This window comes from Catharus ustulatus, chromosome 12 (assembly GCF_009819885.2).
Source record: "Catharus ustulatus isolate bCatUst1 chromosome 12, bCatUst1.pri.v2, whole genome shotgun sequence".
NCBI lineage: Eukaryota > Metazoa > Chordata > Aves > Passeriformes > Turdidae > Catharus > Catharus ustulatus.
Genome location: NC_046232.1, coordinates 13,091,835 through 13,110,666, shown reverse-complemented (window position 1 = coordinate 13,110,666; position 18,832 = coordinate 13,091,835). Strand labels below are relative to the sequence as shown.

The window sequence follows — 18,832 nt, the reverse complement described above, 5'->3', positions numbered from 1 at the left end:
TTTCCCAGCACTTTTTGGTGCTGGAACACTTCTGTGAACATCAGTGTTAATGTATACCTGGATGTGGGTTTAGATAAGCCTGAAAACATGATCTTTATGATTGTTGACCCAGCATGTGTTTTCTTTTTTTTTTTTTCCTTTTTCTGTTTGTTTGTGGGATTTTTTTTTGTTTGTTTTTTTGTTTGGTTTTGTTTTGTTTTGTTTTTTAAATACATCTGTAATCAACTTGATGCTGCAGGTCTCAGCTTCCATACTGATTTATGCTCCAACAGAGTAACTGGGACTGCCCTAAATTTATGTAACTATACAGAATTGTGAGCTACTCTTTAACACTTTCTTATGTTATTTTTTTCTTTTGCATACTCCTTTTTTTTTGTTTTGTTTTGTTTATGCTAATAGACTTCTTGGAATGCTTCTCTACCACAGTATTTCTGAGACTCCAGTTTATGAGTGTCATTTTTCTTCTCTTTCTTGTTTTCTTTCCAGAGCATATATAGGTAACTTCACAGATGTTTAGTCAGAGAAGCAGCTGATTTTTTTCATGAGATTTTGCTTTTGGCTCTACCTTCCCAGGTTGGCCCTTGTCTTTGAGATAACATGCTAACATGTTAGAAGTTTTTACTTTTCTCATCAGGCATATTTTATAAATGTAAAGATAACATCAAGGTCTGTTTCTTTTTTTTTTGTATTCTCATGAATGAGTAGAGATGCAAGTAATTTGGGAAGCAGTTTAGATCCATTCTTTCCTCTATCCAGGTCTTCTTGCAGCTTTCAACTCTTGTGAGTTAAGTTTTTATAGCCATGATCTATTGTTTACATTTCTGCACAACCATCCAACTTGGGTAGAGCTGCTGACACCCAGCTGGGCACTGAGATGTCTTTGTCACCTCTGTCCCTGATGTCCTGCCATAGTGCAGGGGTGTCACTGTTGTACCCCAGGATGGTGTGAGAGCTGCGCTGCTGCCCTGGCTGGGTCATGGTCAGGTGCTCCATGGTGCTCTTGCATTCTTTGAGAGTTGCTTTCTTTGCTGTGTGGCTTGAAAGACACCAAAGCCTCGTTTTCTCCATTTGCAGAACTCTTAATTCTGTTGTGTCAGGAGAGAACCATGAAAGCTGTCTGCTTTTCTCAGCGCTGTGTGTGCTCCTCGAGCACCTCTTGGGAGCTGCAGTGGCTCACACAATGCGGGATGTCTCTGACGTGGGAGGCACTGAAGTGGAAGGGTAAATTGGGTGTTTTACACACTGGTACTTGTGCAGGTCTCTCACAACTTCTCCACTGCTGCAGTCTTGTGATTTGAAGGGCCTGAGCCATTTCCTCCCTCTTAGCTGAGATTTCATGTGGATGAGTGTCAGTGCGTGCCCTGATGAATTTTTTTTTTTCTTCTTGTGCTCGTATCTTGGAAATGGAAATTTTTGAAGATATCCTTTTAGAGCAGTCAGCACAATGAGCTTGGTTTCATTCTCCCAGGACTGTGAAGATATATCTGAAGGCTGATTTGTCTAAGAAGTTACTTGTATTGCACTGTCCTTGATCTGCAATTCTATAGAATCAAGATATCGACACAATAATTCTTTAGCTTATACTGTGATAGATGATCTGTTTGTTGTAAAATGTTTTATTTCACGTGTTTTTGGACATTGACGTAAGAGAACCTCTGGTTTGGCCATTCCTTTTACATTCTTTTCCCTCTTTATTAAAAAATATGCAGTTCTGTTTGTCCTTCCTACTTGACTCTTGATAACTGCCTTTGCCTCTTATGTTTTCATATATGTAAGGCTGAATGTAAGTGCAAAAAAAAAGCCATTCTGCCTATCCACAACCACCTAAATTGCCCAATGATCAAAACTGTCTAGGTCTCCTTGACTTGTCAGTGGTGAGAGCAAGGGCTCTACAGAAAGAGGTTTGCTCAACCTGTTCTGGATGCACCTCTAAGCATGGAATGCACAAAGGAGAGCAAGGAATGCACAAAGGAGAGCAAGGGAGCTTTGTTTCCTTTTTTTGATGAGCTGTAAAGCTACCTTAAACAATTAGTTTTGACTTTTAGACTTCTAAAAGTAGATGAGTACAACCCTTGGTGTGTTTTTTCATCACCTTTGGTTTAGATTGAGGAAAATGAGGTTACAAGAGTTTCTCATCACAATATAGTATTGTTCTTACACTTAAAATACTGCTCAGAGATAATCTGAAACTGTATTACAGTTACTACTTCAAAAAAATCTGATCTTCTTGATGATCTATACTGAAATGTGTTTCTGAGTGACGGGGACACTTTGTAGGTAGATTTATTGTGGTTTTTACCATCTGCTTTAATAAATGAGTGAGCAGAGCATTTCGAAATGACCTTCGGTTCTATCCATGAGAGATGAGTTTGAATGTTCTGAATGAATTATGGGCATTAGACAGCTAAGGGTACTTGTTCTGAAAATAGTGATTTACCAGTTGTTTGCATGCTGATGCTTGTATTTGTCTGGAGATATGCTAATGTGCATTAATGTTGTGTTTCCACATTGCAGCTTTAACCACTATGGAACTTTCTGTGGTGTGGGGGCATAGGCAGAGGTCTCATTGTTTGGCCTTGCAGACTTTGTTAAAAAATATTGGATTGCTCTGTTGCTTTTCAGTTGAAAAGGAGTTAATAAAACTAAATGTACTAGAAGAAATTCATGAAATCAGTGAAGAGATAAAATGTTATTATTTGAAATGCATAATGTTGCATAATGGATGTGTATAAAGTGTAGCAGAGATGGAAGTGCTCTCCAGACATAATGAAAGAACATGGATTCCTGTTTCCATAATTGAAGTTATTTCATACTTATCTGTTGGGGAAAAAATAGCAGGATTTTTTAAACAGATTTGCTTTCCATTAGTAATTATATTTAGCTGTAGCTCCAGATACCTTGCCAAGTTGGTTTTTTTTTAAAGTTGGAAGGAAGATGCATTTTCTTTCAAGATAATTAAATGTTTTGACTGTAGATTTTGCCTCCAGAGTGAATAAAGTATATGTGCATTAGAAAAAAGTTTTAATTGCTCATATAGTTTATAAGAGTTATACAGAGGAAAAACATTCTTAATCCCATGCGTAATAATGGATAGAAAAAAAAGGGTATAAATATGTTATATTCCACTTTTCTGAAGTGTAATGAACTGTTATTAATAGACTTTACAAGTACTTGCCATTAATGCAAACCATTGCATAAGGTGAGCTTTTGCAGTTTCTCACATCAAAGTTTGGAGGTTTGAGGATCTCATTGTGGCTGTACCTTGAGCCCTGGCAGAGGGATGAATATCAGCCTGGATTTGGGGCTCAATTCTGCTCTGCAAGACACTGCAGAAATGCAGGAAGCCTTTGAGCTCTTCCAAGTTCAGTCTGGCCCTCTGAATGCCTCCAGAATATAAATAATAAAAGCCGATATCACCTGATAATTCATCTCAACCCTTGGCCTCTCTGGCAAACAGTTTTTGAATTTTTTCTTTTTCTTGGTACCCTGGTACCATGATCCACAGCTCCATTTGCTTGGGAATTCAGCTCTGCATTTCTGTACAAGGCACTTTAACTGTTGTAGAAGATTGTTGGCCTTCATCTGACAGCTCCTTTGAGACTTAAAATGAGAGCCATTAGGTCAGTGGAATTACAGATACTCACCTGCAATTCTCTCTGTCTCCCAGGCACTGTAATGTCTATTGACCTAGCTGGGCTTTTTCTAAAGGATCTGTGAATCTGCTGGGTTTAGTAGGAGAGCTTTACTTTTCCTCAGAAACAAAAAGGAAAGCTTTCTCTGTTTGTTTTGGGAAGGGCCTATCTCTAATGTTATCAGCAGAGATTTCTCCTTGAAGGTGATGGATTAAGGGATTTCCCCCTCTTCTTCCCCTACCTGTGCCTTACAGAAATGGCATCAGACATTCCTGGCTCGGTGGCCTTGCCAGTGGCTCCCATGGCGAGTGGACAAGTGAGGATGGCAGGATCCATGCCTTCCAGAGGAGGAAAGCGTCGCTCTGGGTAAGCCATCTCCTTTTTTTCAGCTCTGAAACTGGAAATTACTTGTATTTTAAACCTTGAAATGCACCTGTACGTATGTGTGTGTGTTTATTATGTAATGTTATATTTATGTAAACTGCATTTTGACATTAGTTACTGGTGTTTTGTTTTTCTCTTCAATGCATCTGTTCTTCCTGCAAGATCAAACTTGCTGATAAGCATATGGCTTGTTGTTTTGCTTGTTTCAAAAGATTTTCAGGTTTGGCAAAGCATGCAGAAAGGGGTTTGGATCTTGTGGCTGTTGTAGATATAATGAATGTGTATTGCCTACATCTGTTTAATCTCACAGTGATTTATCAAGTAAATAAGGGTAGCAAGATAGCACATGCAGACTTACTCAACTTCATCTGAAGGTTACATTGGAATCTCTTAAAGAGAGGCCTGTTAAAGATGTTTTCTTTGTAGTTCCAGGTGCAGCAATAGCATGAGGGCTCACTCTTCAGAGTTTGTGGACCACAGTATTCTAGGTCTCACTGAAAGTGCAGCACAGTCTTCTTCTGGGAGAAGGGCCTGAACCAAATTCAGCCCTTACACAAGCTTGAGGGCTCTGCTAAAGAAGAAAATTTGTTTTATCTAGCGTCGGAGACTGATGTGGTGTAGGGGTTGTTGCCCACATCAGATTGCTCTGTGGCAACTCGTAGTAAGAAGAAGAAAAGTGTTAGAAGAAAAGTAAGAGCTTAAGAAGAGCAGAAAACTGCTCTCTAGTGCTGACAACTCCCTCCTGTTTTTATCAAAGGTTGATCACAAATAGTAATGGTCTTTGGGTGATACTTTCTCAGAGATAACTGATCTGAGAGTCTCTTCGAAAGAGATTGATTGCTCTTTTATTTAGTCCTGAATAAGGCAGTGGTGGGGCTGAACAGGATGGACAGTGTGAGTACAATGGTCTCTGGTGAACACCTACAGAAGACACCATTCCTTGCCAGAGCTGCTCTAGGGATTGTTCACCAGGGTGCGTGGCCAGTTCTGTGTGTCTGCTCCAGTAACAGTGCTGGAGCCTCAGTCTGGGGGTCAATTAAAAAGGGAGAAGCTGAGCTTGCCTCGAATTGGAGCGAGGTTGGTGTGATGATGTGAGCACTCTGGATGGTTGTTCTGAGGGGAGCTCCTTTCAACAGAACAGTTTGAGTATCTCCCCTCAATGAGTGCCCTTCTTATGCTGAGCTAACTGTATGAAATGGTTTGAGAAACTCCTAAAATCTGTCTTTGATAGGCATCACATTTTTATTTTCAACCTGCTCAAGGAGAAAATCTTTTTAAACTTGCACTCAAAAGACAAAGTATTAACATCTTTTCATTGCTACCTAATATAGATAAAGTTTTGTACTTGAGTTGCAGGATATGTGATCTCTTTTTTGATTATAAACCATGTCAGCTCTGAATATCAGTTTGCAATTTACTGTTGCCAAGGTTTGATGCTGCTGACTGTGAAATATTCTGATGTTAAATGCTGACTTGATATTAATTGAAATGTTTTAACTGTTGCATTTTAAGTATTATCTATTTGTGAGAAGTGAAGTGAGGGGGAGTGTGGGAGGAACATAAAATCAAATTATTTTAAATGTCTTTAATGTGTTAATTCTGTGAGTAAATTAGTATAGATTCAATTTTATACCTGGATCATGGTATTTCATCTGTGCACATAGCTCTGAACTAACAGCCTTTCTCCAAGCCTGAGCTGAGAGTGCTTTTTTATTTTTTGCTTTTTTTTTTTAATGTTTGCTGTGTGTGTGTATTCAGACCTTGAGGGAAAGAATGCCTGCTGTGTCTAATTCCTCTGAGCTTCTCTTTGAACAAAGTTGCAGCTAACACTTGGTCCTTTCACTGCAGTTCTGGTGATACATCTTTGTACACCTCAATCCTTGGGCATTTTAGAAGTGAGGGCTTTGTGTCAAACATAAAGGAGTGGAACTAGCATACACAGCCAGCTTTCCCAGTTTTGGTTATCTCTGAAAATTGTTTCTTTTTTCATAATTGCTGAGGCAAGCTGGCAGAATAATTGCTGTGTGGACTTGAATGCAGATCAGTTTAAAGTCATTGACTATCCAGAAGGTGTTTCTGCCGTGTCGGCATTTGGCTTCATTGACAGCTTGGAAAAATATTTTTCCTTTCTATAAATTATACCAACTTCATAGAAAAAAGTGACAGCATAAGATAATGCATGCAGTGGTCAATTACTGCCTTAGATAATGCACCCTCAGTTCTTTATTTAATGTGGTTTTAACTTAGGCTTTGCTGTATTAGAGGATAAGGGATTCTTTCACCTTCCTGGGCTGTCTGTACTTGGGCAGGGAGGATTGGGGTTTTTTAATGAGTTTGTTTCAGTTGCATTGGTTTTATTTCAGTTCACAATGTAGTCTTGCCTTTTGTCTGAATCAGAACTATGAAAATCTGGGGAAAAGAGACCTCATCCCACCATTCTACCCCCCAAATTGTGCTGAATAAAAGGTTTTATAACACATCCCCATCTGCTTCTCAGCTGCATTTGCTCCTGATTATTCCTGCCCTCTTCCTACACTCTGTAATCATGGCAAGCATCTTCTGACATTTCTTGGGAATTTTGCATAGTAATTTTGTTGAATATTGAAATCCTCTTGCGTGTCAGTTTTTCTAACCTGTGCATGTCCACCTTGTTGGAGGCGTTTTGGTTTTGCTTTGTTTTTTTTTTTTTAATGAAAATGTTTCTAATTGAGAATAATTAAATTTTAAAAAGTGTTTTTATCACTATATTTATGATAGCCCCACATCTTCTGAGGAAAATACATTTTAATAAGTACCTCATGCATCAGGCCTTTTCACGATTGATGTGAACAGTATGAAAGAGGAAAACAAGATTTATGCTGTCTCTTCAAAACAAAAGAGCATAGTGCAGCTCTTTTTTAAAGCCTCTTTTTAATGGGAATTTTAAATGAAGACAGTCTTTCTGAATCTTCTGAAATGATGTCATTTGTCTTCTGGGAAGCTGCTTCTACTGTTTTGCTAATGTGCAGTATATTCTATCTAAACAGAAGATCTTATCTGTCAGGGTATGAGGAGGTTGATGGAATATTATTTTTATGTTTTCTGCTGTGTTCTGCTAAAGGTTACAACTGATTCACTGTCTTTCCCTCTGCCTTGCTGTAAAGCAGACACAGTGGATCAGGCAGGACACCAGAATCAATGACTTTATACCTGAGGGGGTTTTTTTATGTTTGAAAGGGTTTTTTCATTTTGCACAGTGAAATTAGGAAATGTTTTATTAACAAAGATACGACAGAGATACATTGGCTGTTTCATTTTTAAAGGTATTTATACTTTAAATGAAATTTATGTTCAATTTCCATATGAAATAAAGGGGTTTAACACAGCAAAAATTTAAAAATTATTTAAAGACTTCATCTGGTGCAGACTGATGTTATACCCTATGCATTCAGATTCTGCTGTGATGAGCCCACTGTAAATGTTGGAAGTGTTACCTGTGCCTTAGCCCATCAAGAATCTCCTAAAGAAAGAAGCTGATATCCAACCATCTAAATAAATAGGTGTGTTAGTCCCCCTTACTCCCTCAGAGGGGGTGATACAGGGCAGGCAGCAAGATCAAGCCTTAAACTGTTACCATCCTCTCTAATTCTTTGCATTGTATTCCAGTAACAGCAAACTAGATTAAATGCACTACAGCTAATATCTGATTTCGGGGAAAACCTTTCCCTTAGCACTCAGCTGGAGTATTTGACTGGGAGCTAAATAAATCATAGAATCATATCCACCAAGGCATGTGATCTCAGTGTACCAGAGAGGAAGGAAAAGAGTTACAGAATTAATGTGTCCCAGATTAAAGCAGTGTCTCATACAATCCCTGAAGAAAAGGCTTTCCCCCACAGGTGTATAATTTTTTCTGCAGCCCTTTTCCCCCAGTTTGAAACTGGGTGTTTCTCTCAGATGTGTTTCAGCTGCCAGTGAAACCAAGTAAGGGTGATGCTGTTGTGAGTGGAGCCATCCCAGTGCTGCCCTCCACTCGTAAACAAACAGCTCTCCTGTAACATTGGCATTTTCAGTGCAGGTAGAAAGATTCCAGTTCAAATTACTGGGAGGGTTTTTCTGGAATGTCACCTGCAGGCACATTATTACATGTGGAGAGGAAGCAGGTAGGTGAGAGGAGACCCTGGGCTGTACCACAGTGTGTAGATGTTAAATTTCTGGGAGTGCTGCAGCCCAAGGAGGATTCAGGCTGCTGGTGCCAGCCCTGAAAGCCACATTTGGGGTGCCAGCAGCAGCTGGGTCTTGTCTTAGCTGCAGCCCTGTGGCAGAGGTCAGGGCACTGGCCACGGGGGTCACTGGTGTTCTGCATGAGGCAGCTGAGGGGTCACAGACCTTGGAACTGGATTTGGTGGTAATTAGGTGAGGAAAGATGTAATTTATAGTGAAAATGACAATTGCATCAAAGTTAAGCAGGTTAAATACACAGCTTTTCTTAAAGCTCTTTGGGGAAAATGGTTTCTCTTTGCTTCCTCCATAAATAAATAATCACTGTTGCCATCTGGAAAATATTATTGCAACTCTTCTAATGCCATGTCCAGTTCCTGTGCTGACTTGCTGCCCTCCCTGCAATTGTACAGAGATCACTGTGACTCAGGCACATCACATGGCCAGTCTGTCTTGGTTATCAGAATTTAGGAAGGCAGTACCTGACTGGCACTTCTCTCTGCTGGTGTAGTTTCAGAGACTGTTTTTGCATCTTTATTCCCATGCTCTGGACACACAAATCTCAGTTTGTCATTAGTAGGAATCCTTTTAATACTGAGATAAATATCATTGTCACTTTGAAGGGCCTTTAGCAGGACTTACACTTGTTAATAGTAACGGTGTTAGAGATGTGGAATCTGCAGCTGTATGAACTTTTACTACTCTGAAAGGTTAGTAAGCTTAGAATGTTAAAGAAATCTGAGAAAATGTTTACAAAACTATAATTTCCTGTCTACACAAAAGTGATTGATCCAGGTCTGTATATCATATTAATGTATTTTTTATTAAAATAAATACACTAATACAATAATTATATATGATCGTTTTATATCAACTTGATTGTCTACTTTAATGGCGGAGTTACAGTGTTGTAATTGGGGTATAAATATTTATCCACCTCTTTTTAGGGGTATAAAAATGTCTAAAATGCTTTGTAAATTATACTACTATATAACTTTGTAGTGATAATATCTATGGTACAATCCCACTGCCTAATCCAGGAATCTAATTTAGATGTCTGGATTAGGAAGAAAATCTTCCTAGTCTCTATGTGTAAGAAGTGAAGAAAGAAGTCCCTGCTGTTTGTAGCTCCCTGGAGTAGCCAAACTGGCAGGCTGGGATTTGGCCCAAGGAAGAACTGGGCTCTTGCACAGCCTTAAGAAGCTCTGGGACAAAAATCAGCTGCTCTAGGTCTGGAGAGGATGAGCAAGACTGGAATCCACAGTCGGTAACACCTCAATGCAAAACACAAACCTAGCACCACTGAGAACAACTGGCTTGAATGTTCATGCCACCATTGCCAATGCCTTGATTGCTGATTTGGAAATCTTGCTTTTACAGAATGGACTTTGATGATGAAGATGGGGAGGGGCCCAGCAAATTTTCAAGGTGAGTATTTACTGAAGAGTTGGCCAAATCACTGACATTTTTCAGTGGGGAAAGACGGCTGTCACATTGCTGATATTTTAAAATCAATATAAATATGGGTGAAGAATGTGCCAACAATTTGACCCAAGTACTACTTGCACTTTTTATCAACTTCCTCTGAAAATTGGGTATTCTGGCTGAAATCTGTCTAATGTAGTTATTGGCTTATAAAGCTGACAGTGTGTGTGTCACAATTTCACTCTGCAGCTATATTAAATAAAAAAACTTGTGATTTTTAGCTTATTATTTCAACTGCTGTAGATGAACATTGACATTGCTGAAGTTGTCTTTCAGCCACTGAAAATGAAATTTCATTTCTAATTTATTTGAGATGTTAATTGCTTATTAAGACAATTTGACAGATCCTAGAGGTGGATTGGTTTTTTTCAAAGTTAATGAGGTTTACATTATGTACCACTAGGTGTAACTGAATCGTAAAAATTGACAGAAAAATGTTAATTAACACGGAATATTCAAAGCTAGAAATAAACAGTAAATCCTCATTGCCATTTTTCACTTTTTCTTTTTTTTTTTTTCCTGGTCACACTGTTTGCATTTTTTCATTAGAAACCAAGCAGCTGCAGTGAGGGGTGTAGATACTTTGAGGCCTGTGGGTAACTGCTGATTATCCAAATTATAATTGCAGCTCTGTAGAAGCAGCCATGTTGAAACACAGCTGTCACTGTAGGGTTTTACAGGGTTATTGCAGTCAGGCTGAAAGGGAAGTGTGCTGAAGATACTGTGACACCATATCATCATTTACTGGACAAGACCAGCAGCACTCCTCTTTGGTTGATGTCATTTACAGAACCAGTCCCTGGTGTTAAAACTGGTGATTTGAGGGCTTAGTCCTAATATTTGCTGGAAGACACATGTTAAAGGAACAAAATTTATGAGGAATGGGATCTGATTTGTGCCTGCACAAGCATCAGGGTTTCTGGGCACACTGATAGGCATTTGTTGGTCTTTCCCTTCCCCATTCTGGTTTTGGCCTTTCAAAGTTTGGTGGTGGGTTGAGCCAATAATTCCATTGCTTTTAATGGAGAGGTATGCTGTGCTGTGCTTAGACTCAGTGGATTTGAAGTGTCAGATCAAAATCTGATATTTAAGTCTTAAATGCTGTATAGACCCCAGATTGTTCTGGTTTCAGAGAGTACACAAAATCCATGCAGAGACACTCAGAGCTACATTCAGACATCCTCTTCTAGTTGTTCCCTTCTCCAGATTGCTCACATGCCTTATTCCTAGCTCATTTCCTTCAAAATCATTTATTTACCAAAGAGCTGCTGTTTAAACATTGACACTAACCCAGCTGGCTTTGACAGTGCCTGAAGGAGCACGTGTGCAGAGGTCAGCTGGGAGGCTGGGAGGGAAGCACTAGTTGGAGGCAATGGCATCTTCAGCCCAGTCAAGCAGAGAAGGATGAGTAGACAAGCCCCAGGCTCGTGGGAGCACAGCAGTAGTGATGCTAGCTCAGTGCTCCATGGGAGGTAACACTCTGCTCCTCAGGGCTTCCAGCTCAGCTCAGGTATCCCTGCATGGCACCTCATCCTCACACACAGCCTGTGCATGTGCTTCCCTGCAATGTGCCCATTCCTTACTGAATCCATCTTTTTTGCTGAAAATTACTCAGACTCAGTCTGTTCTCCGGGCAGAGTCAAGGGGAATAAAGTGGCATTGTCACTTGGATGTTTTGAGGGTACTGGTGTTAAGCACAATATAAAGAAATACAGCTCAAGACTTGCTTAAGCTTTGTCTTCACTGTTTGAATGAGGAACTTGCATAGGTGGATTACTTAAAATTAGTTTTCATTCATTTCAGACAGAATAAAAAGGAAAAGTTCATTATTGATTTATTAGAAGACAAAAAACATGCTTATTTAGGCTCTATTACTTTTTTTAGCTAATACCTGGGACCTTCATAATCTGCCTGTGGTAATTAATGACATCATTTTGGAAAGGTGTCATATACAAAATCTCATTAGCTGTTCTTGAGCAGTTGTAGTCTTCACTTCTAGAAAAGCCATTACCTTATTTTTGTGTTTTCCAAAACATGTTGTATTTTGGAACTAGCAGTTTGGTTTCAAACAAACAAACAAGTATTTCCATAACTGTGCTAACAAAATCCAATTTCAAATGATTGGTGCATTTCTTAGGAAAGAGAAAGAGGAGCAGCATGTAATTTTTTACTGAAATGTCACATTGCTGCCTTTCTTTGGGATAATGCTTCAGAAATAGTGAAGCTTTAGTCCCACAGGACAAAATTCCCATTAGTCTGGATTTCTTCCATAAAGGTGCTGCTCAAACACCACACATACCTGGCTGGGCATCCAACTTCTGTTGATTTGAGTAGGAATGAGGTACCTGTTTACTTCTAGGGAATTAAGCCAGTTTAAATTTCACTTCTGTTTACCCAGCAGTTTCACCTGCCTGTCTGCCTTTTTCCAGCCTCCAGGACAGTCAGTACAGTGTCTGTACCTACAGAACTTTTTTTCCTGGAAGCTCCCTTACATAAGGCATCGCCCTTCAGCCGTGTCTCTGCCCTCCCGTGTTATCTGTAGACCATCAGTGCCCTCTGCTGAATGGAGGGAGCTGTGGTTGCAAACTGGAACAGACACAGCCTGTTCACTTCCAGCACAGCAATGAATATTTCATGGCCTGCTGTGGATAAAAGCTCACTGGTGTTTTCTGTACCTGGTGCTGCTTGTTCAGTTTCCCAAGAAATCAGTGTATGTCAGTGTTTGCTTAAATCCACTGAAATGTGTCTTCTGTTGTTTTAAGTATACAAATGAAGTTTCTGAATCGGCATGGCTTGGAAGTATCAGCAGACTCTGTGTTTTCTTTGCTGTATCATTCTCATTCCCTTGTTTTTCTTGCTGTTACTTGTAATGGTTTGCAGTTGTGAATTTTTTTGCTTTCTGCTGTGTGTTGGCTATCATGCAATGCATAACCCCTGTTGATTGATGTACTATCTTTTGTTTCTAGGTATGATGGTGATCAAATCACTGGTGATAAGGAAAAGTTTGCAAGGTAGGCGTGTCCTGTAGAGCTCTTCAGCTGAGAGAAAAGAGGGGGATGTTCGTGTCCAAAAAGCCTCAGTACGTGTGCCCTAGCTTAGAGAGATGGTTATTTTGTTTTAGGTGATCAAAGTACTGCTGACACAGAAGGGAAAGGTAGGAAAAAGGGAAGTCAAATATGGTTTGCTGTTTGCCCCCATTTTCTTTTATATAATGCTGTTCATATTGATCTTTTGGCTGTTCCAAAACTGCTTGAAGTCAGAAATGCAAACCTTTTGTGGTTTTGGATCAGCTCCCCCATATCCCAAAATTTAATGTCCCTTCATAATTTCTGTATGAAAACAAAGTTATAAATGACAGAATTAGGACATTATTCTGTACAAGTTTGTGAATGCCAGGGTTCCTAGGACACACACTTTGGACGAGAAGCACAGCCCCTCTTTTTCTTTTCAGGATTTAAACTGGAACTAGTTTCAAGAAGCTTTTGGGGTATTGTCTGTTTGAACATTTCCACAACCACAGTAATAGATTAACATACTATTACTTTCTAGCTTTTAAGAGCATAAATGAAATGGACTGTTTGGATACTCTTTTTCTCTCAGGAAGTTTTACAGTCTCTGTGTTTAGTCTCTATAATGATTGTTTTCAATGTCCACAAACACTAAAATATTTGAGAAGTAGACAATGTACAATGTACTTATAAGTGTGAAATGTATCTTGAATATGTCTGTTCTTTGTCTCTCTCTCTTTTTTTTCTTAACCACCGCTTCTGTGAAAATGCTGAACTTAGAGCAAGCTTTCATCATGTAAAAATGCTTTTATCTTCCCCGTGTCCATATTTATCTGCATGTTCCAGCTGGCATGTACACACGTGTGCTCTGTGTACATGGGCACTGTCACGCCAGCTGTTCTGCTTGGTGTGTGTCTGATCAACTCCCCCTCTTCCCTCCCACATCTGTGCAGACCCACACAAGGGCTGTTCCTCAGCCAGCTGAAATCAAAGGTGTGCTATTGTCACTGGACAGTGACCTCAGGCAAGGCTTGACTATAAATTTACTGAGCAGCCATGGGCTGTCATAGCTGGATTTTCTGCATATCACACAGTAAGCATAGGAATAATAACTCTGCATGTAGCCATAACAAGTGGTGTTTCTGCAGACTGCCTCATGCATGTAACACCTGTATGTGCAGGGGCAGGATACCTAAAGCAGGGCAAGCCCTTGCATTCCTCTATTTCAGAAAGCAGCATACAATTTTTTCCTGCATTTTAAGAAAAGGCTTAATTCCTAAAAGTATCCAAAAAGTGTGCCAAGCCTAGCTTCTGCTTTCATGGTCAGTCTTTATAGCACTCAGCTCCCAAGAATGTTGCAGTTTCTTTTAATGTTGTGTTATCACATCAGTCAATGCTGGTGGAGTCTCCAAGTGATCACCTCTCACATCTTGTTGGATCAGCCAGCGATCCCACAAGACAATGCCATGCACAGCTCATTGAAATCAGTGGAAGATGCTGCTTTGACAACTGAAGCATCATCTACCTGTCGTGTACTTGTATTTAGCTGCCACCTGACAGGTACAGTATGAGAAGAAGTGCTGGGCACTGAAGCATTCTAGGTCCATTTGGACCATTTCAGATGTATATATTGGTGTGATTCCTTAATGCCAATCAAGCAGTGGTGATTTCCAGAATGGGAAAACTGAACTCTGAATGTTTATTTCTGAAAGTTTCTGGTGGGTGTCCATTTTGGGATTTCTCAAATTTGACTCACCACCTCAGCCATATGATTCCTCTGAAGGATGAGAACATTTCAGCCTAGCCCAACTTGGGGCAGCACCAAGTACTGTCATTGTTGCTTCCCTGCTGTGCTAAATTGTCCCTGAACATAAGTTCTGGTCTATGTCTGACAAGCCAGATGTTTACTTGCTGTCTTTCATACTCATTTTATTTATTTATTGGGATTTTTTTTTTTGGTATGTACTGTTATACCATATATGGTCCCAGTGCTGCAGTCTGATCCTGCAGGCATTTAGTGACTCCCTGCAGGGATGTGGGAAGTTCCAAACAGCTTTGTTTGGGATCTGTGTTGTCACTGAGTGGGTTTTTTCATAAGTCAGTGCTGACATTTCCTGCTGACCTGATCCAGTTGTTAGTGAGAGGTTTTCTCTAAAGGACACCTTGTATAAGCAGCTGAGAGATGCATCACAGCAAGTCTGGGAGTTTGGCTGGAGTTGGCAGATGTCAGCTCCTCACATATTTCTACTTCGTTTTTGTCCTTAAACCAAAGGAGATTAAGCTGGTTAAGAGATTAAGGCCACAAGCCAATAGGTAGAAATACAGGTTCTTTTCACAGCTATGGGCAAATCATATTTATCTGCCTGTGGCCTGGATTTTCTGTCTGTAAACTGGGGGATAACAGTGGTTGGCTTTGTAAAGCACTTTGCTCTCCTGGGGTGCAAACAGCACAACAAGTGCGAAGTATTATGATTCATTACCTCCAATTCAGATTCTGACACTGCTCACGTCTCTTTTTGTTGCTTTGGTGTTTCTTTAAATGCTCAGGGAGAATCACAGTGAGATTGAGAGGCGCAGGAGAAATAAGATGACCCAGTACATCACGGAGCTGTCGGACATGGTGCCCACGTGCAGCGCCCTGGCTCGGAAGCCTGACAAGCTGACCATTCTCCGCATGGCTGTTTCCCACATGAAATCCATGAGGGGCACTGGGAACAAATCTACTGATGGAGCTTACAAGCCTTCCTTTCTTACAGAACAGGTAACAGAATTTGTTGGTTTTCTCTTTTGTCTTCAAAGGTGTGCTGAAATGCTGAGAGGAGTAGGTCCTCAGCTTGATCTTTCACTGAAGTGTAGCAGCTGGTACCAGTTACATATCCGAGGTGTGAATACAGACAGGTTTTTTGTGACTGTTTGGACTTGATCTTAACACTAAGATCTTTCTTTTTGGATAAGCAAATTGGCACTCTTACCATTGAGATCTGTCCACCTGAAAAACAAGTCACTCACTGCCTCGCAGAAAGGAATTTTCACCTCCATATCTGGGTTCTTCCCATCCTAGCAAAGATTGTCTAAAATAAGTAAAAATGAGTCTGGAAAGACCTGCCTCTCTCTGTGGGGATTAGAGCAAGGTTAAAAACATCATTTAGTCTTAATGCTGGAGTTGCCAACAGCTGAACTGGGCAGAGATGAATCCCGTCTGTACTGGCTGAGGTACTTCCTTGGTTACATTTTGGATGGAAGAAGGAAGATGCACCCACTGCTTGAAGGAAAACTGTGTTTACTGAGCACACTGAAAATTCCTACCACCTCCATTGTTTTTGAAGTCCTATGGGTGTAATGTTCATTTTTGTGGTCTGAAGTGATTTAAGCACTTACACATGGAAGTTATGGCTGCAGGCAATACTTCTTTCTCTTAGATAAACAGCAACTGCTGCTGACCCCTCAGTGCTCACGACTGCTTATTCCAGCTCTCCTGGAGTGTGCTGGAGGGACTGTGCCATTCTGCTGGTGGCACACCCTAGTCACTTCTCATTGCATTTTTTTTTTAATCTTGCAGAATTACAGAGTTTGTTTTCATCTTTTTTTAATAATATGCAAAAACTGGTTATATTGTCCTCAGTACAGTATGGCCAGCTGTGCTATAGGGTTTTTTGTTTAGTCAGTAGTTCAAAATCAATGTGCTTTATAACAAAGCAGCAGAAGTTGACAGTCTGAGTGTTTCTTGAGATGAGTTATCCATTTCTTAGTAGTTTGCCAGATTTTTATCCTCACCTTATCAGCTAAGCTAATATCTACCACTGACCCTGCTGAACTGTCTCATCTGGAATGGGACTCAGATTTTCCAGAGCTCTTGTGTGTGCAGTATCTTAACAAGCTCTGGTGGTCACTGGAGCCACCAAAGACTGTTCAAGCTTCTTTTCCAGGAACTGGAGTGGTAGTTGTCATCTTTGCTGTGGGAGGTTTTCAAGCTCTGTTAAGGAAAGGAAATATTTCTGGGTAGTCTGAGGCTTCATATTCACAGGCTGAAAAGCAAAAAGCAATAGAACCTTCTTGTGTAGTGGCTCAAGGCCCCTAATGGAAGAAGAGGCTGGGGATTTTTTCCTTGTTCCTATTTCTTTCTGCCTTCTATCTGTTTAATTTACAAACAGAGCTCATCCTGAGCAGGGCCAGGGGGAACCAAACTAGAAAGTCTTGTTGGTTTCTTTCCAATTAAATTATTCAGAACATTTAATTAAGGGATGAGTTTGCCATGATTTAGAGCTGTTCATTTCCTCTGTTTGTACTCGGAAATATATTTTTGGTTTTTAATGTTAGATGCCTATCACAGAATATGCAGTGAGTATTAGTTGTTTATTTTCCTACAGTACATGGAGATCACCAGATGAAAGGCAATAATGGAAAATAAAATGTTGTTTGTTATTGAGATGGGCAATTTATGCCTTGCTGCAAGTTTGGTTGTATTGTTGCATCAGTGAAAATTTCTATCTAGGTTTTGATCAACTACTAAGATGACAAGAAAACAATATTCTCTGACAGTGACAGACATGATACTTAATTCCCTTTCCTTGCTGGCATTCTAATCAAATCCTTTCTTTGGAAGGAACTGAAACACCTTATCCTGGAGGCTGCAGATGGGTTCCTGTTTGTAGTTGCAGCTGAGACGGGCAGAGTGATCTACGTGTCAGACTCTGTGACTCCTGTGCTGAACCAGCCCCAGTCTGAATGGTTTGGCAGCACTTTGTACGAACAGGTTCATCCAGACGACGTGGAAAAGCTGCGAGAGCAACTGTGTACATCTGAGAACTCTATGACAGGTCAGATATGGCTGATGTATGGTTCTGTGTGCTCAGGATCCCTGGAGAGCTCTTCCTGACATTCAGAATGCCTGGTGTAAAAATCTGGTTAAAGTGAAACTCAGCAAGATTAAACTGTTTTCTTGCAGGCAGTGCAGCAATATAAATCTTCTTTTGAGTGACTGCATTTTGCTTCCTATTCATTTGACTTCAGTCAAACCACCTTCATGTAACTCTGCAGTCAGACTCTGGTTTGGAATCTGGATTGTTCTCAAGCTTGGTCTGGAAATCTAGATTGTTTTCATTTCATTCTCAATGGACTTGTGACTTCTTTACAAGTATGTGTTTCTTTAGGGCAGTGTTTAATTTAAAGTCAAAAATCATACTTTAGTCTTTGTTTTTATACAAGTTCCTCATGGTTTGATAATTGGAATCTTGAGGGGAAAAAATCCAGTATTTGGCAACTGAAAATATACTGGATTTTAATCATGAGGCTCCTGTGCAGTAGTGTAAGTTACCTGTAAGTTGATTACCTGTCATGCTGCATGTAAAATTAAACCATATTCATATCTCCTCTGCTTTTACAATTATTCATGCTCAAAGCTGCCAATAGGAAACTACCTTGTCTTTAATAGGATATGTGTATGTTAGAGCTGTGAGAATTGGCTAAATCCTGTTGTAACTCAAACTTGGAAAGGAGGAAACTTAACTTCTCTTTTTATTCTTCACGTATTATGTTTATACCTGAAGGAAAAAATGTAGGGGATAGTATTCAAACAACCTCTGATGCTTGCAAAAGTCACATAATTTCTCTTTGCTTTAGTAGTTAAGATTTCTGACCTGGTTTGCTGAAAGTTTTGTTGTGTTTCATAACTCAAAGGACCGCGATCCAGTTTTGAGTGAACCTGCACACTGTTTACAGCTTCCATGTCAAAACAGTGCCAAATTCATGATTTCCTGTGGTTTGAATGTGATGTGGTTTTGGCAGAGCTTTCATGTATTCAAATTGGAAGCTCAAAGCAAAATTCTGTGGTGAAAATCCAGATGGATAGAAACCAAGTGAACAGTTAGGGGAACCTGTGCAGGGCAAAACAGCTGAGTTTTATGCCACGAGACTTGCAAAAGAGCACAACCTCTGTTTTTATTATGTAGCCTGTAATACATTTTAACATACATACCATCTTGTCCAAGAAGCAATTACTGCAGAGCCTCAGTGAGAAGTCATGTTTTGACTTCCAAAAGTGCTCAGTTATGGGACTTAACCTGCTCAAACTAGAGCTGGACTAGACAAATGCAGAGCACTTCTGAAAACCCAACTCTGCGTTTT

At 40.0% G+C, this 18,832-nt stretch overlaps 1 protein-coding gene across 3 annotated transcripts in view; it reads left to right on the top strand.

Moving 5' to 3' along the window:
• Positions 1-18,832, top strand: part of ARNT2 (aryl hydrocarbon receptor nuclear translocator 2) — a 97,273-nt gene that overhangs the window by 20,711 nt on the left and 57,730 nt on the right. For 2 of the 3 annotated variants that reach the window (XM_033070343.1, XM_033070344.1), the window contains exons 2-6: positions 3,887-3,998; positions 9,597-9,644; positions 12,668-12,712; positions 15,257-15,470; positions 17,313-17,526. In XM_033070343.1, the coding sequence (XP_032926234.1) occupies positions 3,887-3,998; positions 9,597-9,644; positions 12,668-12,712; positions 15,257-15,470; positions 17,313-17,526 (633 nt within the window). The remainder of the gene's footprint in view (positions 1-3,886; positions 3,999-9,596; positions 9,645-12,667; positions 12,713-15,256; positions 15,471-17,312; positions 17,527-18,832) is intronic. The other variant, XM_033070346.1, reaches the window with a different exon arrangement.